At 33.3% G+C, this 20,045-nt stretch overlaps 1 protein-coding gene across 1 annotated transcript in view; it reads left to right on the plus strand.

The window, feature by feature from the left end:
• LOC145252744 (cell cycle control protein 50A-like) overlaps positions 1 to 20,045 on the plus strand; it is a 64,251-nt gene that overhangs the window by 26,778 nt on the left and 17,428 nt on the right. The window contains exons 2-5 of the mRNA XM_080112616.1: positions 2,344 to 2,477; positions 12,240 to 12,371; positions 18,023 to 18,227; positions 19,676 to 19,792. Of these exons, the coding sequence (XP_079968742.1) occupies positions 2,344 to 2,477; positions 12,240 to 12,371; positions 18,023 to 18,227; positions 19,676 to 19,792 (588 nt within the window). The remainder of the gene's footprint in view (positions 1 to 2,343; positions 2,478 to 12,239; positions 12,372 to 18,022; positions 18,228 to 19,675; positions 19,793 to 20,045) is intronic.

Genomic DNA, 20,045 nt, shown 5'->3' on the forward strand with positions numbered 1-20,045 from the left:
GATTGGTTCTCGGAAAGAAGGCTTTCTTGGACATACACGAAAACGCGTGCACACACACAAACATTTTCGCTTTTATATTTATGGATTGAAAAATAAAATAAAACAGTCTATATGTATATACTACCGGGGAGGGGGGCCCGGGCGTAAAATATGCTTAAATATGATATTTTAATTTGTCCAGATGTCATATATATTATAGTCATAATTTCAAAAGTTAAAAAAAAAAATATTTGGGTGCCATCAGTTAGAACCAAAACTTTAGCATTCAAAGATAGTGACATTACCACTGTACCAATGTGACTCACATATTAACTGATTAAAAATAAACTATGAATGTATAAAATGTATAATAATTTTTTTTTTTTTTTTTTTTTTTTTTCAATTTTGACTCCTTAAAAACTATTTTAACTGCCTAAAGATCCATAAAAGAAGGGTCTGAAAAAAAAAAAAAAATCCAATCATTTGAGGCCCCTAGCACCACTCTGCGACTTTTAGTTTCAGGGGAGATAGTTTGAAAATATGGAGACAGACAGACATATATATATATATATATATATATATATATATATATATATATGGCAAAAGTGGCGCATGCATTTTTGCATGTTCAAGAAAGGGTTACTATTTTGAAGAACTTTTTATATACTCCCTAAATTATAATATTGATGATTTGCGAATGGTCATCGTCTCTACATTTATTTTGAGCGAGTTTTTAAGAAAAACCTGGTTTCCAGTGTTTTTTGTCTTTTTCATCATATAAATAAAGCGAAACTGAATCGAATAAAATCAGTTCGCTGACTTTCGTGGCCCATATGTCTTGAAAGAAATCAGCTTTGATCAATGTGGGGAATACTCTTCATATCAGGTAATTGCTATACATTAAGACACTGCCAGAACTCCCCCTCTTGGAGGAAGCTGGTTTTCCTCAACAATGGCGGGCGGAAAGCTGAAAACTTAATTGGCTAACAGCCAAACTTACATGTGTGATTTTATTTCTGCACCTACGTGAACTCATTCACTTAACTTTCACTTTCTGCATGTCAACTTTTTGATCGCTTTTCACTTCCTCTCACGTCATAGCATTCTTTTTTTGTCTTCGCGTCAAGGCTTTCGGGTTCAAGCCTACCTGCCTACTAACACTTTTTTTTTTCACGTTCTTTTCCTCCTTCGCTGTTTGAGTTCGAGCCTGCCCGCCTGCCTACCACTTTTTTTTTTTTATCCTCCTCCACACACACCTCCAAACACCCAGGCAACACCGGATACTCTCCGCTAGTATTATATATTAGATATGTGCTTCCACACGTTTTTATGTAGTCAAAACTTAAGTGTTTACACTCAAGAAATATTAATATACAATTTCAGAGCATTAAGATGATAAATAAATCCAATGACTATATTTTTATTTTCCATCTGCAAAGAGATTGTTTAACAGCAGTTTCTTCAATTGTCTAGACGATCAAGGTTTATTTTGGAATCAACACATCCTAAACCATGAAAGCAATGTTTTAGAACAAATTTTATTTATCAATATTTCAAGTTTTTTGACAGCTTGCTTGGTAAAATCTAATATGGTGTCGAATTTGGAGTGAATATATGACACTATGGTTTCCCAGAGAGAGTTGCATGGTTGAGGAACGTCCTGGGAAAGCAACAATATTGCTCGATAGGCACATGGAAACATGAACACAACGGATCGATATATCGTCGGCTATAACTGGCTGACATGGAGCGTTTCTTCTGTCTTCACTGTGTCGTTACAGGCAGCTTTCCATTGTTGTCATCAATGGCAGGGACCTCAGGCTGAAATCGAACACTTGTACAAAAATAGCAAACAAATGCATTTTTATAAAAAAAATATATAATTTAATATTTAACAATGAGGGAACATATTCAGTCGACCCATTGTGTGCGCACCAAATCACTATGCCTGGCACGTGTAAAATCCAAGCTTCAACTGTTTAAAAACAATCATATTTAATTCTCTCTTTCTTCATTAAGAGAGACAAAGGGAATGAAAGTTCAATCCTTAGTCTAAGATTTAACTAAAGAAAAAAAAAATACAATTGCAAATTACTTAGAAGTCATGGCTGATGGAACAAGAGCATGCTACCCCCATGGATTAAATAAAGGGTTTTGTTTGAAATTTCATACAGATTCTTGAATTCAACAAAATACACTTAAAGAAGGTCAGATGTCCAAAACTTCATAATTATTTTAGTTTTTGTTTCTAACAAATTCTTTTTTTTTTTTCTCCTAACTCAATTTATCTTTTCTACATCATCAAAAAAAGTAATTGAAAAAGTTGCTAATATTTGGATTTTGTCTTTTTTTTTCTTTTTCCAGATACCAAATTCAAACAGCAACGCTTGCCGGCATGGCAACCCATCCTAACAGCAGGAACTGTCCTGCCTGCGTTCTTTGCTATTGGGGTCTCATTTATTCCTCTTGGGGTTGTCTTGCTTCTCACCTCAGATCATGTAAGTTAGCGCACATATATATACACACACACATATATATATATATATATATATATAATGTTTATTGGAAATTATGCTTTTTCAATTGTATTTTACCTTTTATTTATGAAGCTCGATGCATGTCAAATGTAACTACAGATTATATACAGATAGATGACAAGATATATTCCAAATTCCAAGATGGTATTCATCTTAACATTTATTTATTTGAGTATGTCAAAACGTCCACTCTTGACAGTATCTTTTTCATAGCATAGTAACAATCATATAATTGTGTTAATTTTGAATATTTCCTGTACTGACTGTTCAAAAAAAAAAAAAAAAAAAAAAAAGTAGGAACTTTTTAACTTTAAAAAGAACATAAAAATAAATGGACATGATCACATAAATCTGAATCCATGATCATGTACCTTTTTTCTTTCTTTTTTTTGGGGGGGGGGGCGGTCAGATTACTATAAATGCCCATATAATATGTGCATATATTTTTTCAGAAACAAAAATACACTTGTGGGTAGGAGGGGAGCTATGGATTTTAGATTTTCTGGTAATTCAAAATACATAATTATTTTATCATTAGTACCAGTAATGGAAAATTAAGTCTTAAAAAAAGACAAAGGACAATTGAAAGAATTTTTTTTAGCATCAGAAAATTGGCACAAATTTTTCCAATGCCAATTTCAATATCCATAAAACTTCCAATTCTGATTAACCGTCCCAACACTAATATACATTGCCGCCAAAAAGAAAGTTTGCACTTGTCATTTTTTTCAAAAACAGCAAAATTAAGCTAAATTGAATGTAACTGTTTAAACAACCTATACCTCATTTGATTCGCCTTTTATTCCTCTATAACTTTACCTGTTCATATTTGACTTTTAATTGAAGTATCGTCGTGTTCATGTCAATTTAAAAAATTAGCTTCAAATCTAGAAGATAAAAAGAAACTCTGCAGAAACAAATGAGCTTAAAACTAGCTTAAAATATCCACCTTTTAGCACCTCCAATCGTATTTGTTGTTGTTGCTAGGTTATACAATGTAACATGTAGTCCATATACCTTGAGTCGCTCTTAGTGATTGTTGGGCACTCATTAATCTCCACCTTTCTGGTTTATCCAATTGAGAAATCAGCTGCAGATGGAAATGTGATTAGAAAATGGTGTGCAACTGTACAAAAACACCAAAACACAGGCAGTGTTCGTGATGCCCCTAAATATGGTTGTCCGAGAGTTACTTACAGTGAAGGCAATTATATCAAGATGCGCAGCCTCAGAAAATAGATTTGAAACCGCTCCCCAAATACAACAACAGTGTAATCTTGTTAAAAAGTGCTCTCTTTCTACAGTCAAGAACAGATTGAAGGAATTTAACTTGCGAGGTTATGTTCTAAGATGCAAATCAATGATTTCTGTAAAGAACAGAAAGTGCCGTCTTGACTTTGTCAGATGCAATAAAGATCACGACTCTTCATATTGGATGAAAGTGATTTTTAGTGACAAAAGCAAGTTCAATAGGCTAGGCAGTGATAGTAGGCAGTACCTCCGTCAATAGGAAGGACCAAGATTTTAATCCTATGTGCAGTTTCAATGCTGCAAGATGGTAGAGGTTCAGTTTTGGTGTAGAGCGTTATTAGTGCCAATGGTTCAGGGCCTATTAGTCGCTTGCAAGGTCAAAGTAAGTCGACCAAATACATTAATATGTTGACTGAGCATTTTCTACCCTACTTTGGCTGGAATTTGAATAATAATCCCATCTTCATGCAGTATAATGCTCTAATTCACACAGCTGGCAATGTCAAAAGGTTCCTTGAAGAGCATGATATTTCGTATTTGGATTCGCCTGCATGATCTTCAAACCTCAATCCTATCGAAAACGTATGGCATTACATCAAGCAATAGCTACGCAATGATAAAATTTTAGATCTGGAAGAACTTTGGACAAAAATTAAAGAGAAGGGGGGGGGTACCCGTTTACTGGCGTATTGCTGCAGACTAATTCAAGAGAATGCCCCAAAATTTGCAGGCTGTCAAATTGCAGAAGGACTATGCTATTAAATATTAACTAGTTCATTGTGTTCCTATTTATGCTGCATTAATGTTCTAAAGTTACATTTAAATAACAATTTTCCATTGTGCGGAGTTTCTTTTTGCCTTGTTAATTTGAAGTTTTTTTTTTAAATTGACGTGAACACTAGGATACTTCAATTAAAATCAAATATGAACAGGTAAAATTATAGAGAAATAAAAGGCGAATTAAATGAGTTATAGGTTGTTTAAACAGTTACATTAAATTTAGCTTAAATTTGCGGTTTTTGAAAAAAATGGCAAGTGCATACTTTTTAGCAGTACTGTGTGTGTGTGTGTGTGTGTATAATCTCCAAAATTCCGACTCATCAGTGTGGCTAGACAAGTTTATTCATGCTAAGATTAGAAACCCAAATGGCCAGTTATATAGAAATACGATCAGCAGTCCAATTACTTAACTTCCTACATGAACAAATGCCATTACTATGTGTATATACAAACGTCTTTATATTTTAATTGTTACTATTGCCTGGTATATTTAATGTATATAGTGAAATAATTCTACGAAATATTGAGAATCACGAGCGAATTAATGTAGGTGGCCTCAACATCAACAACCTGAGCTATGCAGATGACATAGTCCTTATCGCCAACTCTGAAGAAAAACTGCTAAAGATTTTAACAACATTAACAGAGGAAAGTGAAAAGAAACGATTACAACTCTGTGCAAAGGAGACAGAATGCATGGTGATCTTGAAGAAAGCTGTTATACGGCAATGCAACATCGCCTGTAAGGGAGACAGAATCAGATAAGTAAACATCTTTAAATACCTTGGTTGTATTATCAACTTGGATGGCAAGTGTGATGCAGAAATCAAGAAGGGAATTGGACAATCCAAGACAAATTGTAACAGCATGAAATGCATTTTTACCAACAGTAAGATAAGCCTCAATACAAAGATACATGTTATGAGAGCCTACGTATTTTCAATTCTTCTATGCAAAACTCGTCTAGCTGTAAACACTATCAATAATTTCCCCCACTCTTTATCTGTGCCTAAACCTAAACGTAGATTCCATGAACAAAGCTTCTTTCTTAGAACTGCACGCCTGTGGAATTGTCTTCCGTTTTCCTGCTTTCCGGCTGACTACAATATGGTTGTGTTCAAGTCTAAAGTAAATAAGTTCTTGATGAGCCGTTCCATATAAGTTATTAAATTTACCAAATTTTCATTACTAATGATTACTATATTGACCAATTTCTACTGTACACTCTTTAACCCTTATCCTTGAGTGGCCTCTGGGCCTTGATAATGTGGTGATGCCTTTGTAAAAAAAAAAAAAAAAAAAAAAATGCGAACCCTAACCAAGGACACAGAAGAGCGGCTGGAAACAGTGGAAGTGTGGTTCATCCGGAGAATCCTAAGTCTCTTGGACAAAAATAAATGCAGAAAAATAATAAAAATAAAAACAAATACAGAAGTAATGGACATGGCTGACTACAAGAGATCCCTTCTCAGTACCATCAGAGAAAGACAGCTCAAATTTTTCAGTCATATAATCAGGTCTGACGGACTAGAGAAACTTATGGAGTAGCAAAATATGCGGAAACGAGCAGAGGAAGACGACGCACAAAAGTTCACAGACAGTTTAAACAAATAAAGAGGGCACCAACAATGACCTCATGAGAAATACTATAAACAGGGAAGAATGGAGAGTTATGATTGTTAATGCCTGCAAGACCAGACTGGACACTTGCAGAAATTACCTTTTTTGTTTTAGTAAAAAAAAAAAAAAAACAACAAAAAAAACACTTTTTTTTATGAATGTCCAACTTGTTTTAGACCATTTAAATATTCACGTTTTCTTGATGTACATAAATACAAAATATTCCAAATATTTGTTAGATGTTGGACAAAGTAGACCCACTAGTATATAAAATGGTTGGTTAAGAATATCAGGAAATAAAAGATCAGCCAGAATCAACTTGATGAGCTCAATGTGAGGATTACTAAAGTATGGGAATTAATAAAAACGGATATTACATCATATGATGATGGATGTGTCAAATATGGGCTAACAAAATATGATTAAACAGTGATTATCAATCTCCTCATTTCACACACACACATGCTTGGTCACATTCTTCGTAGTCACCCAGATGATTTCATCCCCAGTCATTCAATTAACCTCTTGTCGGGGTTGGGAAAAAAAACAATGCGAAGGTCAGCTGAAAACCTGGCTCAGAGTAGTGAAAAATGATACTGAGCTGATCCTGAATCCCTCATCTCTATGAGGTTCACCGCTGGAACCATAACTGGGTAACACTTGTGTCTACTACTTTAGTGGACCGTCACACCTGGTTGGCTTTCGTTTGGGACTGGTGAAGTCTCTGGATGGACCAGTACAACAGCTCCAGGGTGAATGCCGAAAGAAGTACACACGCACACACCCACACATACTCTAGTTGTTGATTATGAATGAAGATCATGTTGAATAAACTTCCTCTGTCTTCTGTCAGTTTTGTCTCTACGTACACCTTTTGAAATTATAAATAAGAAACTAATTTTTAAAAATGGCTAATCCTCGGTCCGTAAGGATCATGCAGTGGTGGGTGCAATAAAAACAACATAGTGCGGCACAAGGTTGAGAACACAACATTCTGGACTGGAAGTTAATTCGTAAATCAACATATGGATTATCCGCAATAAAATATCAGCATCTCTTTTGATCTTGTGTTATTTGTTCAGTAAACAGAACGACCATCTGCACTTGTTTGACCAGTTCTTAATGTGGCAGTGGCCGCATAAATTTCCAATTGATCAAAGGCTATTTTTACAACTTTTTTTTTGTTTAATTTTTTATTTCTTTACCGAATGAATAAAAAAAAACAATGATTGCTTATATGATTGTAGGTGCATGATTAAAGTAAGATTATGCTGCTTTAGGAGTTGGAGTCTATAAAAATTGTCTATCCGACTTGGATTAAAAAAAAAAAAAATTCCCCTCCCCTCTCTACTCCAATATATATATATATAACAGACATGTGTGTGTCTATCTGTGTAGATATTTAACTGATAAATGCTTGAACTACTGATCAGTAGAGCTGTGACAAGAGAATGTTCTTTTCATTATTTTGACTCTCAGTTAATATCTTATGTTTTTAGATAGTGATGTGGTTCTCGATTGATTAACTGTGTCAGATATAAACTCAAGAATCAAAATAATGAAAAGAATGTTCTCTTGTTACAGCCCTACCGATCACATAACCTTGAAGTTTAGAGGAAATAGTAATTATACACTAAGGATTGTTTATAATAAGTCAAATCTTTGTTTGGCTGCATAAATAACGTATACAAAAGTCGGCAAGTTGAAATGCAAAATGTTCATTTCAACTTGCTGACATGTCTCTGCTTTATCGTTATTTTCACTCTTTAACCCTTATCCTCGAGTGGCTTCTTGGCTTTAAGAAGTTGTGATGCCTAGCAAAAAAAAAAAAATGTTTGTATTAGTTTGCACATGCATAAAACTAATCACAGCTAAAAGTGGTTTAATTTTAAAACTTTCTTATCTGTCTTTCGGGTTAACTCAAACGGCAGGGAACGCAGTTGGAGCGCTAAATGTTTTGGTTTTGATTCAGGCTGATGGCACCCAAGTAATTTAAAGAAAATTTTTTTTTTAAATTTTGAAATCCGTACTATATATTAGGTACAATAATTGGCTCCGTAATAATAAATACGAAATCTGCATGAATTAAAATATATTTAAGCATATTTTATGACCAGTAAGGCCTCGGTCTCTCTCTCTCTCTTTCTCCTTGTGCTTGGCAATTTTTTTAATTTTCTATATTCATTCAAGCTTTTTTTACTAACTTATCTTCAGGGTGAAATGTAAAATAGTTGTTGAGAATGTTTTAGAACTTAAGATGAAAATTGATAATTTGTATTAGTATTGATTGTATGAAAACACCATCTTCATATTATTTGGACTACCATTTACTGTTAAACTACATTTAATATATGGCATAACCGTGTTGACACACCAGTTCCTGTTTGATCACCAAAGTTAAGCATCACCAAGCCTGATCAGTACTAAAATGGGTGACCATTTAACAATACCAGGTGCTCTGTGCTCTCCACTTATCTCTGCATTGTTTTTGGTTATCCTGGACTTTTCCTTGCCACTGGAATCGAGCAGTGCTGACTCCGTAGAAGGGTGGTTAGGAATTATGCAACCCTTGCTATACAACTCTGTGCATGTTGTCTATCATTTTTCCAGAATGATCAGCTGATCCTCATCATTTTGACGGACGAACATCCACTATTTGACTATTTGGCGTGACACATAAATTATCATAAATTAACATATAAATTAACATATAAATTAACATATAAATTAACATAAAATAACATAAAATAAATTAACATAAAATAAATTAACATAAAATAGCATATAAAATAACATAACGTATGAAAATAACAAATTAGCATAAATTAACATATAAATTAACATAAAATAACAATTTGTTATTTTATGTTAATTTAACATAACATATAAAATAACAAAATAACATAAATTATCATATAAAACAACATAAATTATCATAAAATTGCAAAAATAAAAATTTCAAGGGGAAAAAATATAGGATTACATACATATTAGTACTTTTTTTTTTTCTTTATTAAGCCGTGGTCATAAAACCATTAGCAATAAACAGATGCTACTAAACTAATTAGGGAATGCATAAAACTTGAGAATATCACGATAGCCAATAGAGAATTTCGAAAATGCGACAGTGACACATGTTCATTCACACAATTCAGAGGCTGCACATTCAGGACTGCAGAACACAATGTGGAAGAAGATCACTGGTACATCTCTGAGCAAACACCAGTGTGATTATTTGAATGTATATCCTAATATATACTCCATCCAGCACGACCGTAGCCAAGATTGAACTCACTACACAAGTTTGTAGTGTAATTTAAATCTTGTTGGTAGCTGAATACTTAATGCTTTGCCAAAACTATCAAGGGTATTTTTTATCGTGACGCTATCACTAGACGGTGCCTACCGCAGCTAAAGAGTCCCATCTACCCTTGAGAGAAGGATAGATCATGCCAGTTTCTCAACCTGGTATTTTACCTCGTGGTAATATATACTACCTGGATTATTCAGACTACTATTCTCATCTTAATCATTTTCAAAGAAATTTTGACTGATGTAACTTCCAGCTTTTTTCAGCTGCATCTTTTCTAACTTGGGAATTTATATGGGATTTCAGAACTGAATTCTTTATTTAATCCACAGGAGGTAGTGTTCTTCGTCCATCTGTCATGACGCGTTAGAAATGTTAATTATTGTTATTATCACCTGTAGTAAGTTTTGAACCTGCTAATCGAGGTAAAATTTGCATTGGTATGACTTTGCATGAACAACATATTGGGAAACCTCCCAAAGCATGCTATTTATGAATGTCTTGTTTATAAAAATAAGATATGGGAGACATGCAAACAGGCAACGGCAGAACATGAAACGCAAGTGGATGAATTCAGTTTATTCAATTTTTCATCCACACGCTTCTTTATCCCGTGTTGCCCACGTGAGTAGGAAGACGTTTTTTCTTCAATAAGAATTTGTTTGTTATCATATGATTTATGTCACGTGTCACACGTTCCACACTGATTCATCCAAATTTCCTTTTCAAAGTGATTGTGTGGGCGAACACCTTGCTCAAGGGTATAATTTAGTGCCCAGGACCATCTTGTGCTGCAGAAAATCCACTAGTATGGGTGTGGATGGTGATAAAGAAATTGATCTAGAAATATAATATATAAAGTAAAGTTAGTCTCTTTATAATTTCTTTGTCATCGATAGTCTTTTTCCTACAAAATCAATATTTGGTTCTGATGCATTAGTTTTTCTTGTGGATCGTTACATCATGTCAAGAAGAATAGCATGCAATTCGATTTGATTTTTTCCGGAAAATACTCTCGCAAAGTAGGAATTATTATTCTAGGTTTTATTTTCTCTTTGAGAAAGGCTTAGTTTATTGCTGATTGCCTGAGGTACTCCTACTGAGAAATGCTGATGCAATTTTTGTTTGGCCAGAGTGTTCTTCTAGAGTGCTGGCTTTCGAAATTCCATTTTTCATAACCTGGTGTCTAATCTTTCTGTCGTGGAAGGAGATAAATAAAAATGACTCCTTTATGGGGTATTTAATGTTGAAATACAATAACTTTATTTTCTGAATGGTTCACCAAAGGAAGGCAAGAAAGAACTCAAATGCCAAGCAAATGATTCATGTGTAGAGCATTTGAACCTACCTCAGGTACACTTTTGATTTGGATTTTAGCCTGTAAAAATAACTGCCAAGGGATCAAATTGAAAAAAAAAACAGTTGACCATGCCAGGAATAAATCAACTAACTTCTGAGCATACATATATATTTTTAGCTAGATGTTGTTTAATTTTTTTTTTTTTTTTATCCATCTGGGGATAGCTCAGACGGTAATGATAAAGATTGAAGCACTAAATAATGACCTATGGCTGGAGTGCTGAATGTTTTGGTTTCGATTTCAGTTAATGGCACTGAAGTCTTTTTTTTTTTTTTTTTTTAATCATTATTAGATACAATGTAATAATCAATAGAGGATTTACCCTGGAATATAGAATCTGCATGAATTATAATAGCATATTTAAGCATATTTTACGATCAGGCAACGCCTTGTGACCTGCTAGTATATATATAAAAATGACCTTGTGTGTACAACGGTCTCTACCAAATTACTCTGAAACCATTTTTTTTTTTTTATTTGTGTGATTTTTAGTATATTTTTATTTGGATTCTTCAGGCTACTGTTCTCATTTTGGGTGTAATTTTCAGATTTCGATGTATTTTGTTGAACTCGGAAATTTGGACGGAATTTCAAACAGAACCCTTCTTATTTACTTCACGGGGGTAGCATACTCTCGTTCTGTCAGTGTGAAGTAAATAAAGGGTTCCATTCAAAATTCCATCCAAATTCTCATGTTCAACAGAAACATTTCAGAGCTCGACAAGATACACCTAAGAAGGCCAGAGGTTACATCGACCAAGACGTGAAAACAACACTCAAGATGAGAATAACAGTCTGAAAAATAATACTGATAACCAACCCTCATCCCCAAAATTCCGAAACGTTTTAGCATCTTAAATACATCTTTCAGTTTGGTACTGTACTGCTACCAACTCCCTCTCATTCTTTTAATCATCGACATGATGATGAGGCAGAGGATTTTTATCAACAAAACTTAACGTTTCTGAATTTTATAGATGAGGATTGGTTATTTGAATTATTTTGGTTACTGTTCTTATCTTGAGTGTCATTTTCACAACGGATCCTAGCGCAGTGGTTAGAGTACTTAGTAAAACCAATTGTAAAAAAGTGTCCTCCTCCTGAAGTTTGACGGTTCAATTCTCAGTGTGGGTGACTGAAAAATATAATTGAAAATTACTTAGGATCTCTATCCAGTCATGGCTGATGGATCGAGAGCATGCTACCTCTGTGAAATAAATAAAAGGTTCCGTTCGAAATTCCGTCCAGATTCCCGGGTTTGACACAAACGCCTGAAGAAGGTCAGAGGTTATATAAAGCAAAACATTGTAAAAATGCTGCTCAAGATGAGAACAGTAGTTCGAAGAATCCAAATAATTTTTTTAAAAAAATTAATCTTTTTTTATTCCTTGTTATATTTCAGGTCAAAGAAGTGACGGCTGATTACACAAATTGTCAAAATGAAAATAATCAAACGTGCCTTAAAGTCATTGCAGATGACACGTTGGCAAGTTGCACTTGTAAAATATCGATTAACCTGACTGAACCCTTCAAGGTAAAAACCGTTGTTTGACTCGTTTCAATGATTTATCATCTTCTTCAGTTTGCAGTAGTGATAAGACGATTCCAATACAATTACAGATTCTGGTATAACTTCTGATTCCGATTCTTTTAAAATCTATGAATATTTAGCTATAGAGTTTTTATGTGTATATATATATATATATATATATATATATATATATATTAATGGCTAAATACAGACCAATCAACATGATTAAAAATGAAAATAAAGGTTAGCTAACAGAGCTAAATCAAGGAAAATACGATTTAAAAAAAAAAAATGTCATGAATATGGTGGGGAAGGGGAAAATTACATAGAAACTAAATTAAGTCCTAAAAGATTTTCTTTTTGCTTGCAAAGAGAAGGTCACAAAGACTTAATAAAAATAGTTTCTAGAATTTTTAAATGAAAGGGTGAGTGTAACTTACTCAAGATCATAAACATGTCAGCACTGGAATTAGTGGCACACGCATAGTTATTTATAAGGTGCTCGCAAATCGCAGAACCATACATATTATTCAGAACATTGAGGGTGAATAATACGTATGGTTCTGTAATTTTTCCATTTATTCCCCCCCCCCCCCCCCCCCGCCGCCATATTCACGACTTTTTTTTTTTTTTTTTTTTTTTTAATCATATTTTCCTTGATTTAGCTCAGTTGAGCGAGGAATCAAACCTAGTTAGCTAACCTTTATTTTCATTTTTTATTTTTTAATCGTCATGTTGATTGGTCTGTATTTAGCCATTATTAAATTCTGTACCCCCCCCCAAAAAAAATGTCATATTCCTGTTTGTTTGTTCACAGTTAATATAAACAAAAGGTACACTGTTTCACAAAATATATACACTTTTATTCCTGTATGATTTCTATGTATTCAAAAGAATCATACATTTGCATATTGCATTAAAGAAAATCTATTTTAATAATTAGCTCAATGTTATTGTTTGTTGTAATAGAATTATTTTAATTATTCTGTTTAGAAATGTTATTTAAAGTTGATTCATTTAATTTATTTTTAATGCAATTCATATTTATTTTCAGTTATTAATAGCTAAAGCAGTTACTTTTACAACCGGAATTAAGCTTAATTATTTAAGCTATGAGAGTTACTTCGCATTTGATTTTCATAGACCAACATGGATGTGTTTTATGATTCCCTAAATCTAACATGTGGTCACTTTTTGTAATAAGTACGCATATCTGGTGTATCTTAAATAGTATGTGATTAAACCCTCTGCCTGGCAATGTTTCAACTGGACAATGCCAGGTATATACAGCTAGTGTTTATGTGTGTGTGTGTGTGTATATATATATATATATATATATATAAATTCCACAGCCAAACAATGTCGCAGCCCACAAGAACGATGACAGTCAACGAACCGGAAGTCCAAGACTCGAGTTTTGCCCTCATTTGGGTTCATCAGTTAGACGCATCCGAACTCAGGATTCAAAACCCGAGCCTCCTGCATGCGAAGCAAGCACTCTACCAACTGAGCAAACGGCCCGCACACAAGAATTTCAATTAACCAACACAGATCAAGCAAACTGTGCCGAAATCCGATTGTGAAATATATATATATATCTGTAGTGTTTGAATATATATTTAAGTGGCAGTTTTAGTCATTTAGAACTGCTTTAAAGCTTCACCGCTCACTCATTTTATTGACCAAATTTCAAACAATTATTACAATTTATAGATCACTTTCTCAGCTATATTGTGAAATAATTTTTTTTAATTTTCGCTCAGTAAAACAAGTTATGATGAATTTTCTGGTGTTCAAAATCGTAAAAATATGTAAGGTCGTGAGCGACGTTTTTTATGACTGGTTTCCATAGCAACATCGTCGTTTCAGTGACTACTGTTGCAAAAAGAGAAGTAACTCGTGAAATAGACAGAATGAAAGCCTGAAAGGGAGATAATTGGGGGTATTTCATTGAAAGCAGATGAGTGTTGTACATTGTTATTACGTAGGTGTTTATGGGGGCAAAAAAAATAAGATTGAAATTAAACAAAGAACAAGTGAATTTATTGGAAACCTGGAAAAATCATGGATTACAATAGAAAAATGTGAGCATGAAAAGTAATATGGTTATGGAGAAATAAAGAACTAGTTGTTAAAACTGGAAAAGAAAAGGACAAGATATTCTATTAAAAAATATAAATTTATAACTTAAAATATTGCAGCATTAAGAATTTTTTTTTTTAATTCAATTTATAACATTATATAATCAATTCTTACTGCTGCAATATTTTAAGTTATAAATTTATTATATTTTTTACTAGAATATCTTGTCCCTTTTCTTTTTCAGTTTTAACAACTAGTCCTTTACTTTTCCATGTTCAAGCTTAACCATATTACTTTTCATGCTCACATTTTTTTATTGTAATATATATATATATATATATATATATATATATATAAAACATGTATAAATACATTTGAAGCCAAAACTGCAACGTGAAATTTTTTAATAAAATAAACAGGTGTTTATTTTTAAAGAAATATATTTCCGAGTAAGACTCCTTTATCAATCTTTTTTTTTTTTCTCTTCCACAACATGATGTAGTGGGAGATAGTTCGATGAAGAGTGTACGTGATGTTATTAACTGCGGGGTTTTTATGAAGCCGGATAGGAAAACGGATATATATATTAGATTAACAAGAAAGTTCTTGCAGTTAACTTTTAAATTCAGATGAACATATCTTGGCTCAAACAAAAATATATTAATCAAAATAAACTTAATCAGAAACAACATACTTTTGCCAACGCAAAACAAGTGTAATTATGCCAGTAACTTAAAAATCTTGTTTAGGTGATGAAGACACTGAAGGTGTTTTTAATGTCGCTTTGATTTTTGAAATATTTCTCATGCAGAAAGTTCTCGAGATGCTTGAAAATGTGATAGTCAGTAGGTGAGAGGTCTGGAGAGTATGGTGGATGAGGCAAAGTTTCGTAGGCAAATTCATTCAACTTCTACAGGGTCAGTTTAGCAACATATGGTCGGACATTGTCATGGAGGAGAATTGGAACTTTTCTGTTGACTAATCCTGGGTGTTGTTGAAGTTTCTGATGCATTTCATCCATTTTTTGACAGTACTTCCTCACCGTAATGGTTTCACCTGCATCCAAAAAAAAACTAATGATGAGACCAAACAGTCTGCATGACCTTGTTTTGGTGCAACTCTGGCTTTTGGAAGTGTCGTGAACCTTCATTGGCATCTTTCTACTGAACTGAGCGTCGCTGGTTGTCGTAGAGAACCCACTTTACATTGCAAGTCACAACCCAGTCGAAAAATGGATCATTGTTGTTGCATAAATGAAGGGAAAATGAGACGGCGCTTCTTTTTGTTGTTGTTAAATTCATGAGGCACCCATTTATCAATTTCTTTTTGTCTTTTCAATCCTCTCAAGTGATTGGAAATTGTTGTATATGTTACGTCTAATTCAGAAACAAGTTCTCGAACAGTTGTGCGTGAATTGGCCTTTGACTAAGGCTCTTAATTGATTGTTGTCAGCATCCAATGACCGACCACTACGCTCTTAATCCTCAAGACTCATCGCCGCCACAAAATTTCTTAAACCACCATTGTGCTGTGCGTTCAGTAATGGTTCCTGAGCCAAGCCCTTTATTGATATCGTGAGCTGTTTCAGCAGCTTTTTGGCCTAGCTTGAATTGAAATAAGAAAATTGTGCAAAGTTGCTTTTTTTTTCTATCTTGTACTCCATGTTCTGAAAAACAATTGTAATTTAAATGATTAGATAGTGAAAAACGCTCTTTAAAATTATATACAAAGTAAAGGTATTATAATGAAAACTATTTTGAAATAAAAATTCCGCAAGAACTTTCTTAACATTAAATAATGTGGATTACCCTAAAAAACGCATCTTATGTACATACATTTTTGCAAATGTAAAAAAAAAAATTGAGGTGGGGGGGGTCTATAGATTTCATTTTACTGGTAGTTTAAAATTACTAAATATTTATTTTATCATTAGAGTCAGTAATGAATAATTAAGTTTTAAGCAAAAAAAATAAATAAATTCTTTTGGAAATTAATCACAAATTTTTCTGATTCCAATACATGAAAAGCTTCAAACTTTTCCGATTCCTGATTGCAATTAATCTTCCCAATACCAATCGCACAAAGTTTTTCAAAATTGAGATTTATTTCCTTTTTTAGTATATTTGTCATTCTATCTGTTTAAGATTCTATTATCTACTAAACTAAACTTGTCGGATTTTCCAAGTCAGAAAGCTTTTAAGCTGACAAATCAGACTGCTTCTGACTAGTGCATATTATCATTTGATATTGCAGTACCATGTTATTTGTAATATAGTATACTTTGGTACAATTTATTTAGAAAATTACTTAGTTTAGTCCAAAACAATCTGTATCATGAAACATAATCACTAAAAAAATCAAATTCAGCAACTTGTTTTAATTAAATTAATATTAAACAAAAGTTGTCTCCCTTACAGTTACAATTTTAAGTTTTAAAACTGATAAACAGACAAATAAAAATTACAAACTAAAATTACTTCATTACATCTCGAGCAACATCAGCTATTTTTTACCTAAAGGTACTCATCTTAGGAATATAGTACCAAAGGACTGCTTCCCAACTGATTATAACATGGTAATTTTTTAAAGTTCAATGTAAACATATTATTGTTAAGGCGTCCTCTTAAATAATCAAATTTTACCCAATTTCCACCATTAGCTATCATCAACGTTGTTTCACCGGCTAACTGACACTCATTAACTCTTGTCGTTTGAGTTTTAATAAATGGTGACCCCTACTCTTAGTAAAAAAAAAAAAAAAAAAAAAAGTATATACTAAAGTTTCTATTATTTTCAATTAAGATTTTTTTTTTTTTGCTTAAGGCACTTTTAATTTTCCAACATTTCAACTTTTTCCAATTATAATACTTTTTTTTTTTCTGTTAGTGCTTTATGGTAGTCCATCCATGTCGATGACAACATCATCATTTTTTTTTTTTAATTTGACTCTATGACTCTGTTGATAACTGAGTTCAATGTATGATCTACACTGCTTTGCACAGATGAAGACAGGATTTGGATTTTGATGGTCAGTGACCGCCGCTCGTCGGTGTCTCAAGTGTGTGAAGCTCCATAGCTTCTTGCTCATGCTCATTATTGAAGAAGGCCATCCCGCTATCGCATGTGGAGTGCCAAGTGTTTTTATCCTCTACCAAAGTCTCCAAAAGATTGAAGGGGATATTGCAGCACTTGGGGGTGAGCTTGATGCAGTCTATGTAGTGTTTCTTCGAGCAGCCAGTCTTCTCTACAAGATCCGGCAATCTCAACCAAATTGTATAATGGGCAGACAGAGGTCTGCCCATTATACATATCATTTCTGTCGAACATGTATTAATTTATTTATGTATTCATCATCATAAACATCAAAGAGACCTGGCATCCTTAAAATGGTTTTCTTATATGAATGGTTTAACAAAAAATAGTGACCAAAGTCTTCCCATTACACTTTTCCTTTCTTTTCAGTTAGTATTACATGTTTAATTGCACTTTATATAAATCTTTTTTTAATAAACTAAATATGTCAACTTACATTAAAAAAAAAAAAAAAACTTTTTTTCTCTCTTTTTCTCCAGCAACCTGTATATCTTTATTATGGACTGACAAATTTTTACCAAAACCATCGCCGCTATGTACGTTCCCGTGATGATAAGCAACTGAAAGGCGATGAGTTCTCTCCAAACAAATTGGCTGAGGAATGTGAACCATTCCGATGGACAAACACGAGTGGTCAAGTTGGTTATGCTCCGTGTGGGGCAATTGCTAATAGCTTGTTTAATGGTGAGTTGACCATTCATTATTTTTATTTTTTTTGTTATTTTCTTTCAGCAAGATTGTATTGTGCAATGCACTGAATTACATGGATGTAAACATGCACGATGCTGCATGTTTAGTGGGGTGCATAGATGTGTGATAAAAACGGCAGGCCTGCATTTGGAGAAATATTTAGTTAAAAGAAGAGATTACACAAGAATGGTCTGATGTGTTTTAAGTAATTTTATGGTTCTATGCTTTGATTGTGAGCCACTTGAGATTTTGCAAAAATAATGTTCAAAACGTGCGTCCCATGGTCAGTCAGTTTTTATGCTTTTAGGGGCAGTAATATTTTTTTTTTTTTTAAGTAACATTTGAAAGAGATTTTATTTTAATTATCTTTACTCAACAGAAACTTTATCAAGCTTACATCCTATAAGTAAAACAAGGGAGGGACAAATTAATAGGTTTCTCTTTTGATTGGTCAAGGCTGGAAAGGAAATGCCACAAGTCTCTTCTCATTGATGACTTTCAACTTAAGTATAGATATTTGCATGTTATTGTAGGCTTGGCAGATATTTGCTCCAGTATCGCCTGTAGCCATGAGTATTATTGACGTCTGAGGTAAAGAGGTATGACGTTGGAAGACTTGAAACCAAGTGCCTGTTTTTACAAGTACTTTAATGGAATGTGTTCTGATGAACGTCTTGCATTTGTATCTCCTTGATGTACGTACTCCCGACAAGCCTGTTTAGCGGCAAAATCACACGCCTTCATTGTAGAGGTCCCTAGATGCTGGAAAGCCTTCTATTTTAATAGCTTCTTCTCTCTGACTGTTAGACTTTATAATTACTTCCTTGCTTCCCTGGGTGTATTAACATGGAGAAGTGTAAATACAATGTGAACAGCCATCTCACTAATCTTTTTATATAGTTCTCCATAGATATGGTCCCAAATAACTACTTATGTTTAAATGAACAAAAGTAAAAAAAAAAAAAAAAAAAAATGATTAACATCACAGACAAAGCAATTTTTGTTGAGTCTTTCTGTGCATAATGGAAAAAAACTCTTTATATAATATACTTTATACATATTACGTTATGCGTATTACTAAAACTGATCTTATTTGCTTACATGTTTGCACATTGAGTGTTTTTGGTGGTGGAGGAGCGAAAGGTAAGTAGGATAAAATGTAGAGGCGGAGACCAGGAAACATAGTGGAAGGAAGAGAAGAGAAGGATTAGTGGTAGAAACTGTAGCATGAAAGAGAAGTAAAAAAGATGGCATAAATAAGTGACATGAATTAAGAAGGAAAGAGAAACTTTAAAATTACAGAGCATTATAAAATGTGTAATATAGGTTCGTGGATGGGTGTAATACTATACAGGGATCGTCACATTATGCCTTCTAGTATTTAATAAACTCATGTCTTTATTTAGTTTTATTTTTTTACATTTTTTTATTTTCATTTTCAGATTCCTATAAACTGGAATATAATCACAATAAAAACTTGACTGAAATTCATTTGATTAAAACTGGAATTGCTTGGAAATCGGACAAAAATGTTAAATTTAGCAATCCATCACCCGCATGTAAGTTGAATTTTATTTTCGATTTTTATTATTGCTTTATCTCATGTTGGCTGTACGTCCCCGGGATTGCTGGGGAGGATGCAATTTTTGTTTGCACACAAAAAAAAAAAATAAAAATAAAAATAAAAAATTTTACTGGTAAGAGGCCTTCAACCAAAAATAAATTATTCTCTTTGCAGCTTTAATGAAATAATAATCATACACCAAGGATGGTTTATAACGCGTACAGAAATATGTCCGCAAGTTGAAATGC

The sequence above is a fragment of the Euprymna scolopes genome, chromosome 29, assembly GCF_053919585.1.
Source record: "Euprymna scolopes isolate OS-2025 chromosome 29, ASM5391958v1, whole genome shotgun sequence".
Classification (NCBI taxonomy): Eukaryota; Metazoa; Mollusca; class Cephalopoda; order Sepiida; family Sepiolidae; genus Euprymna; species Euprymna scolopes.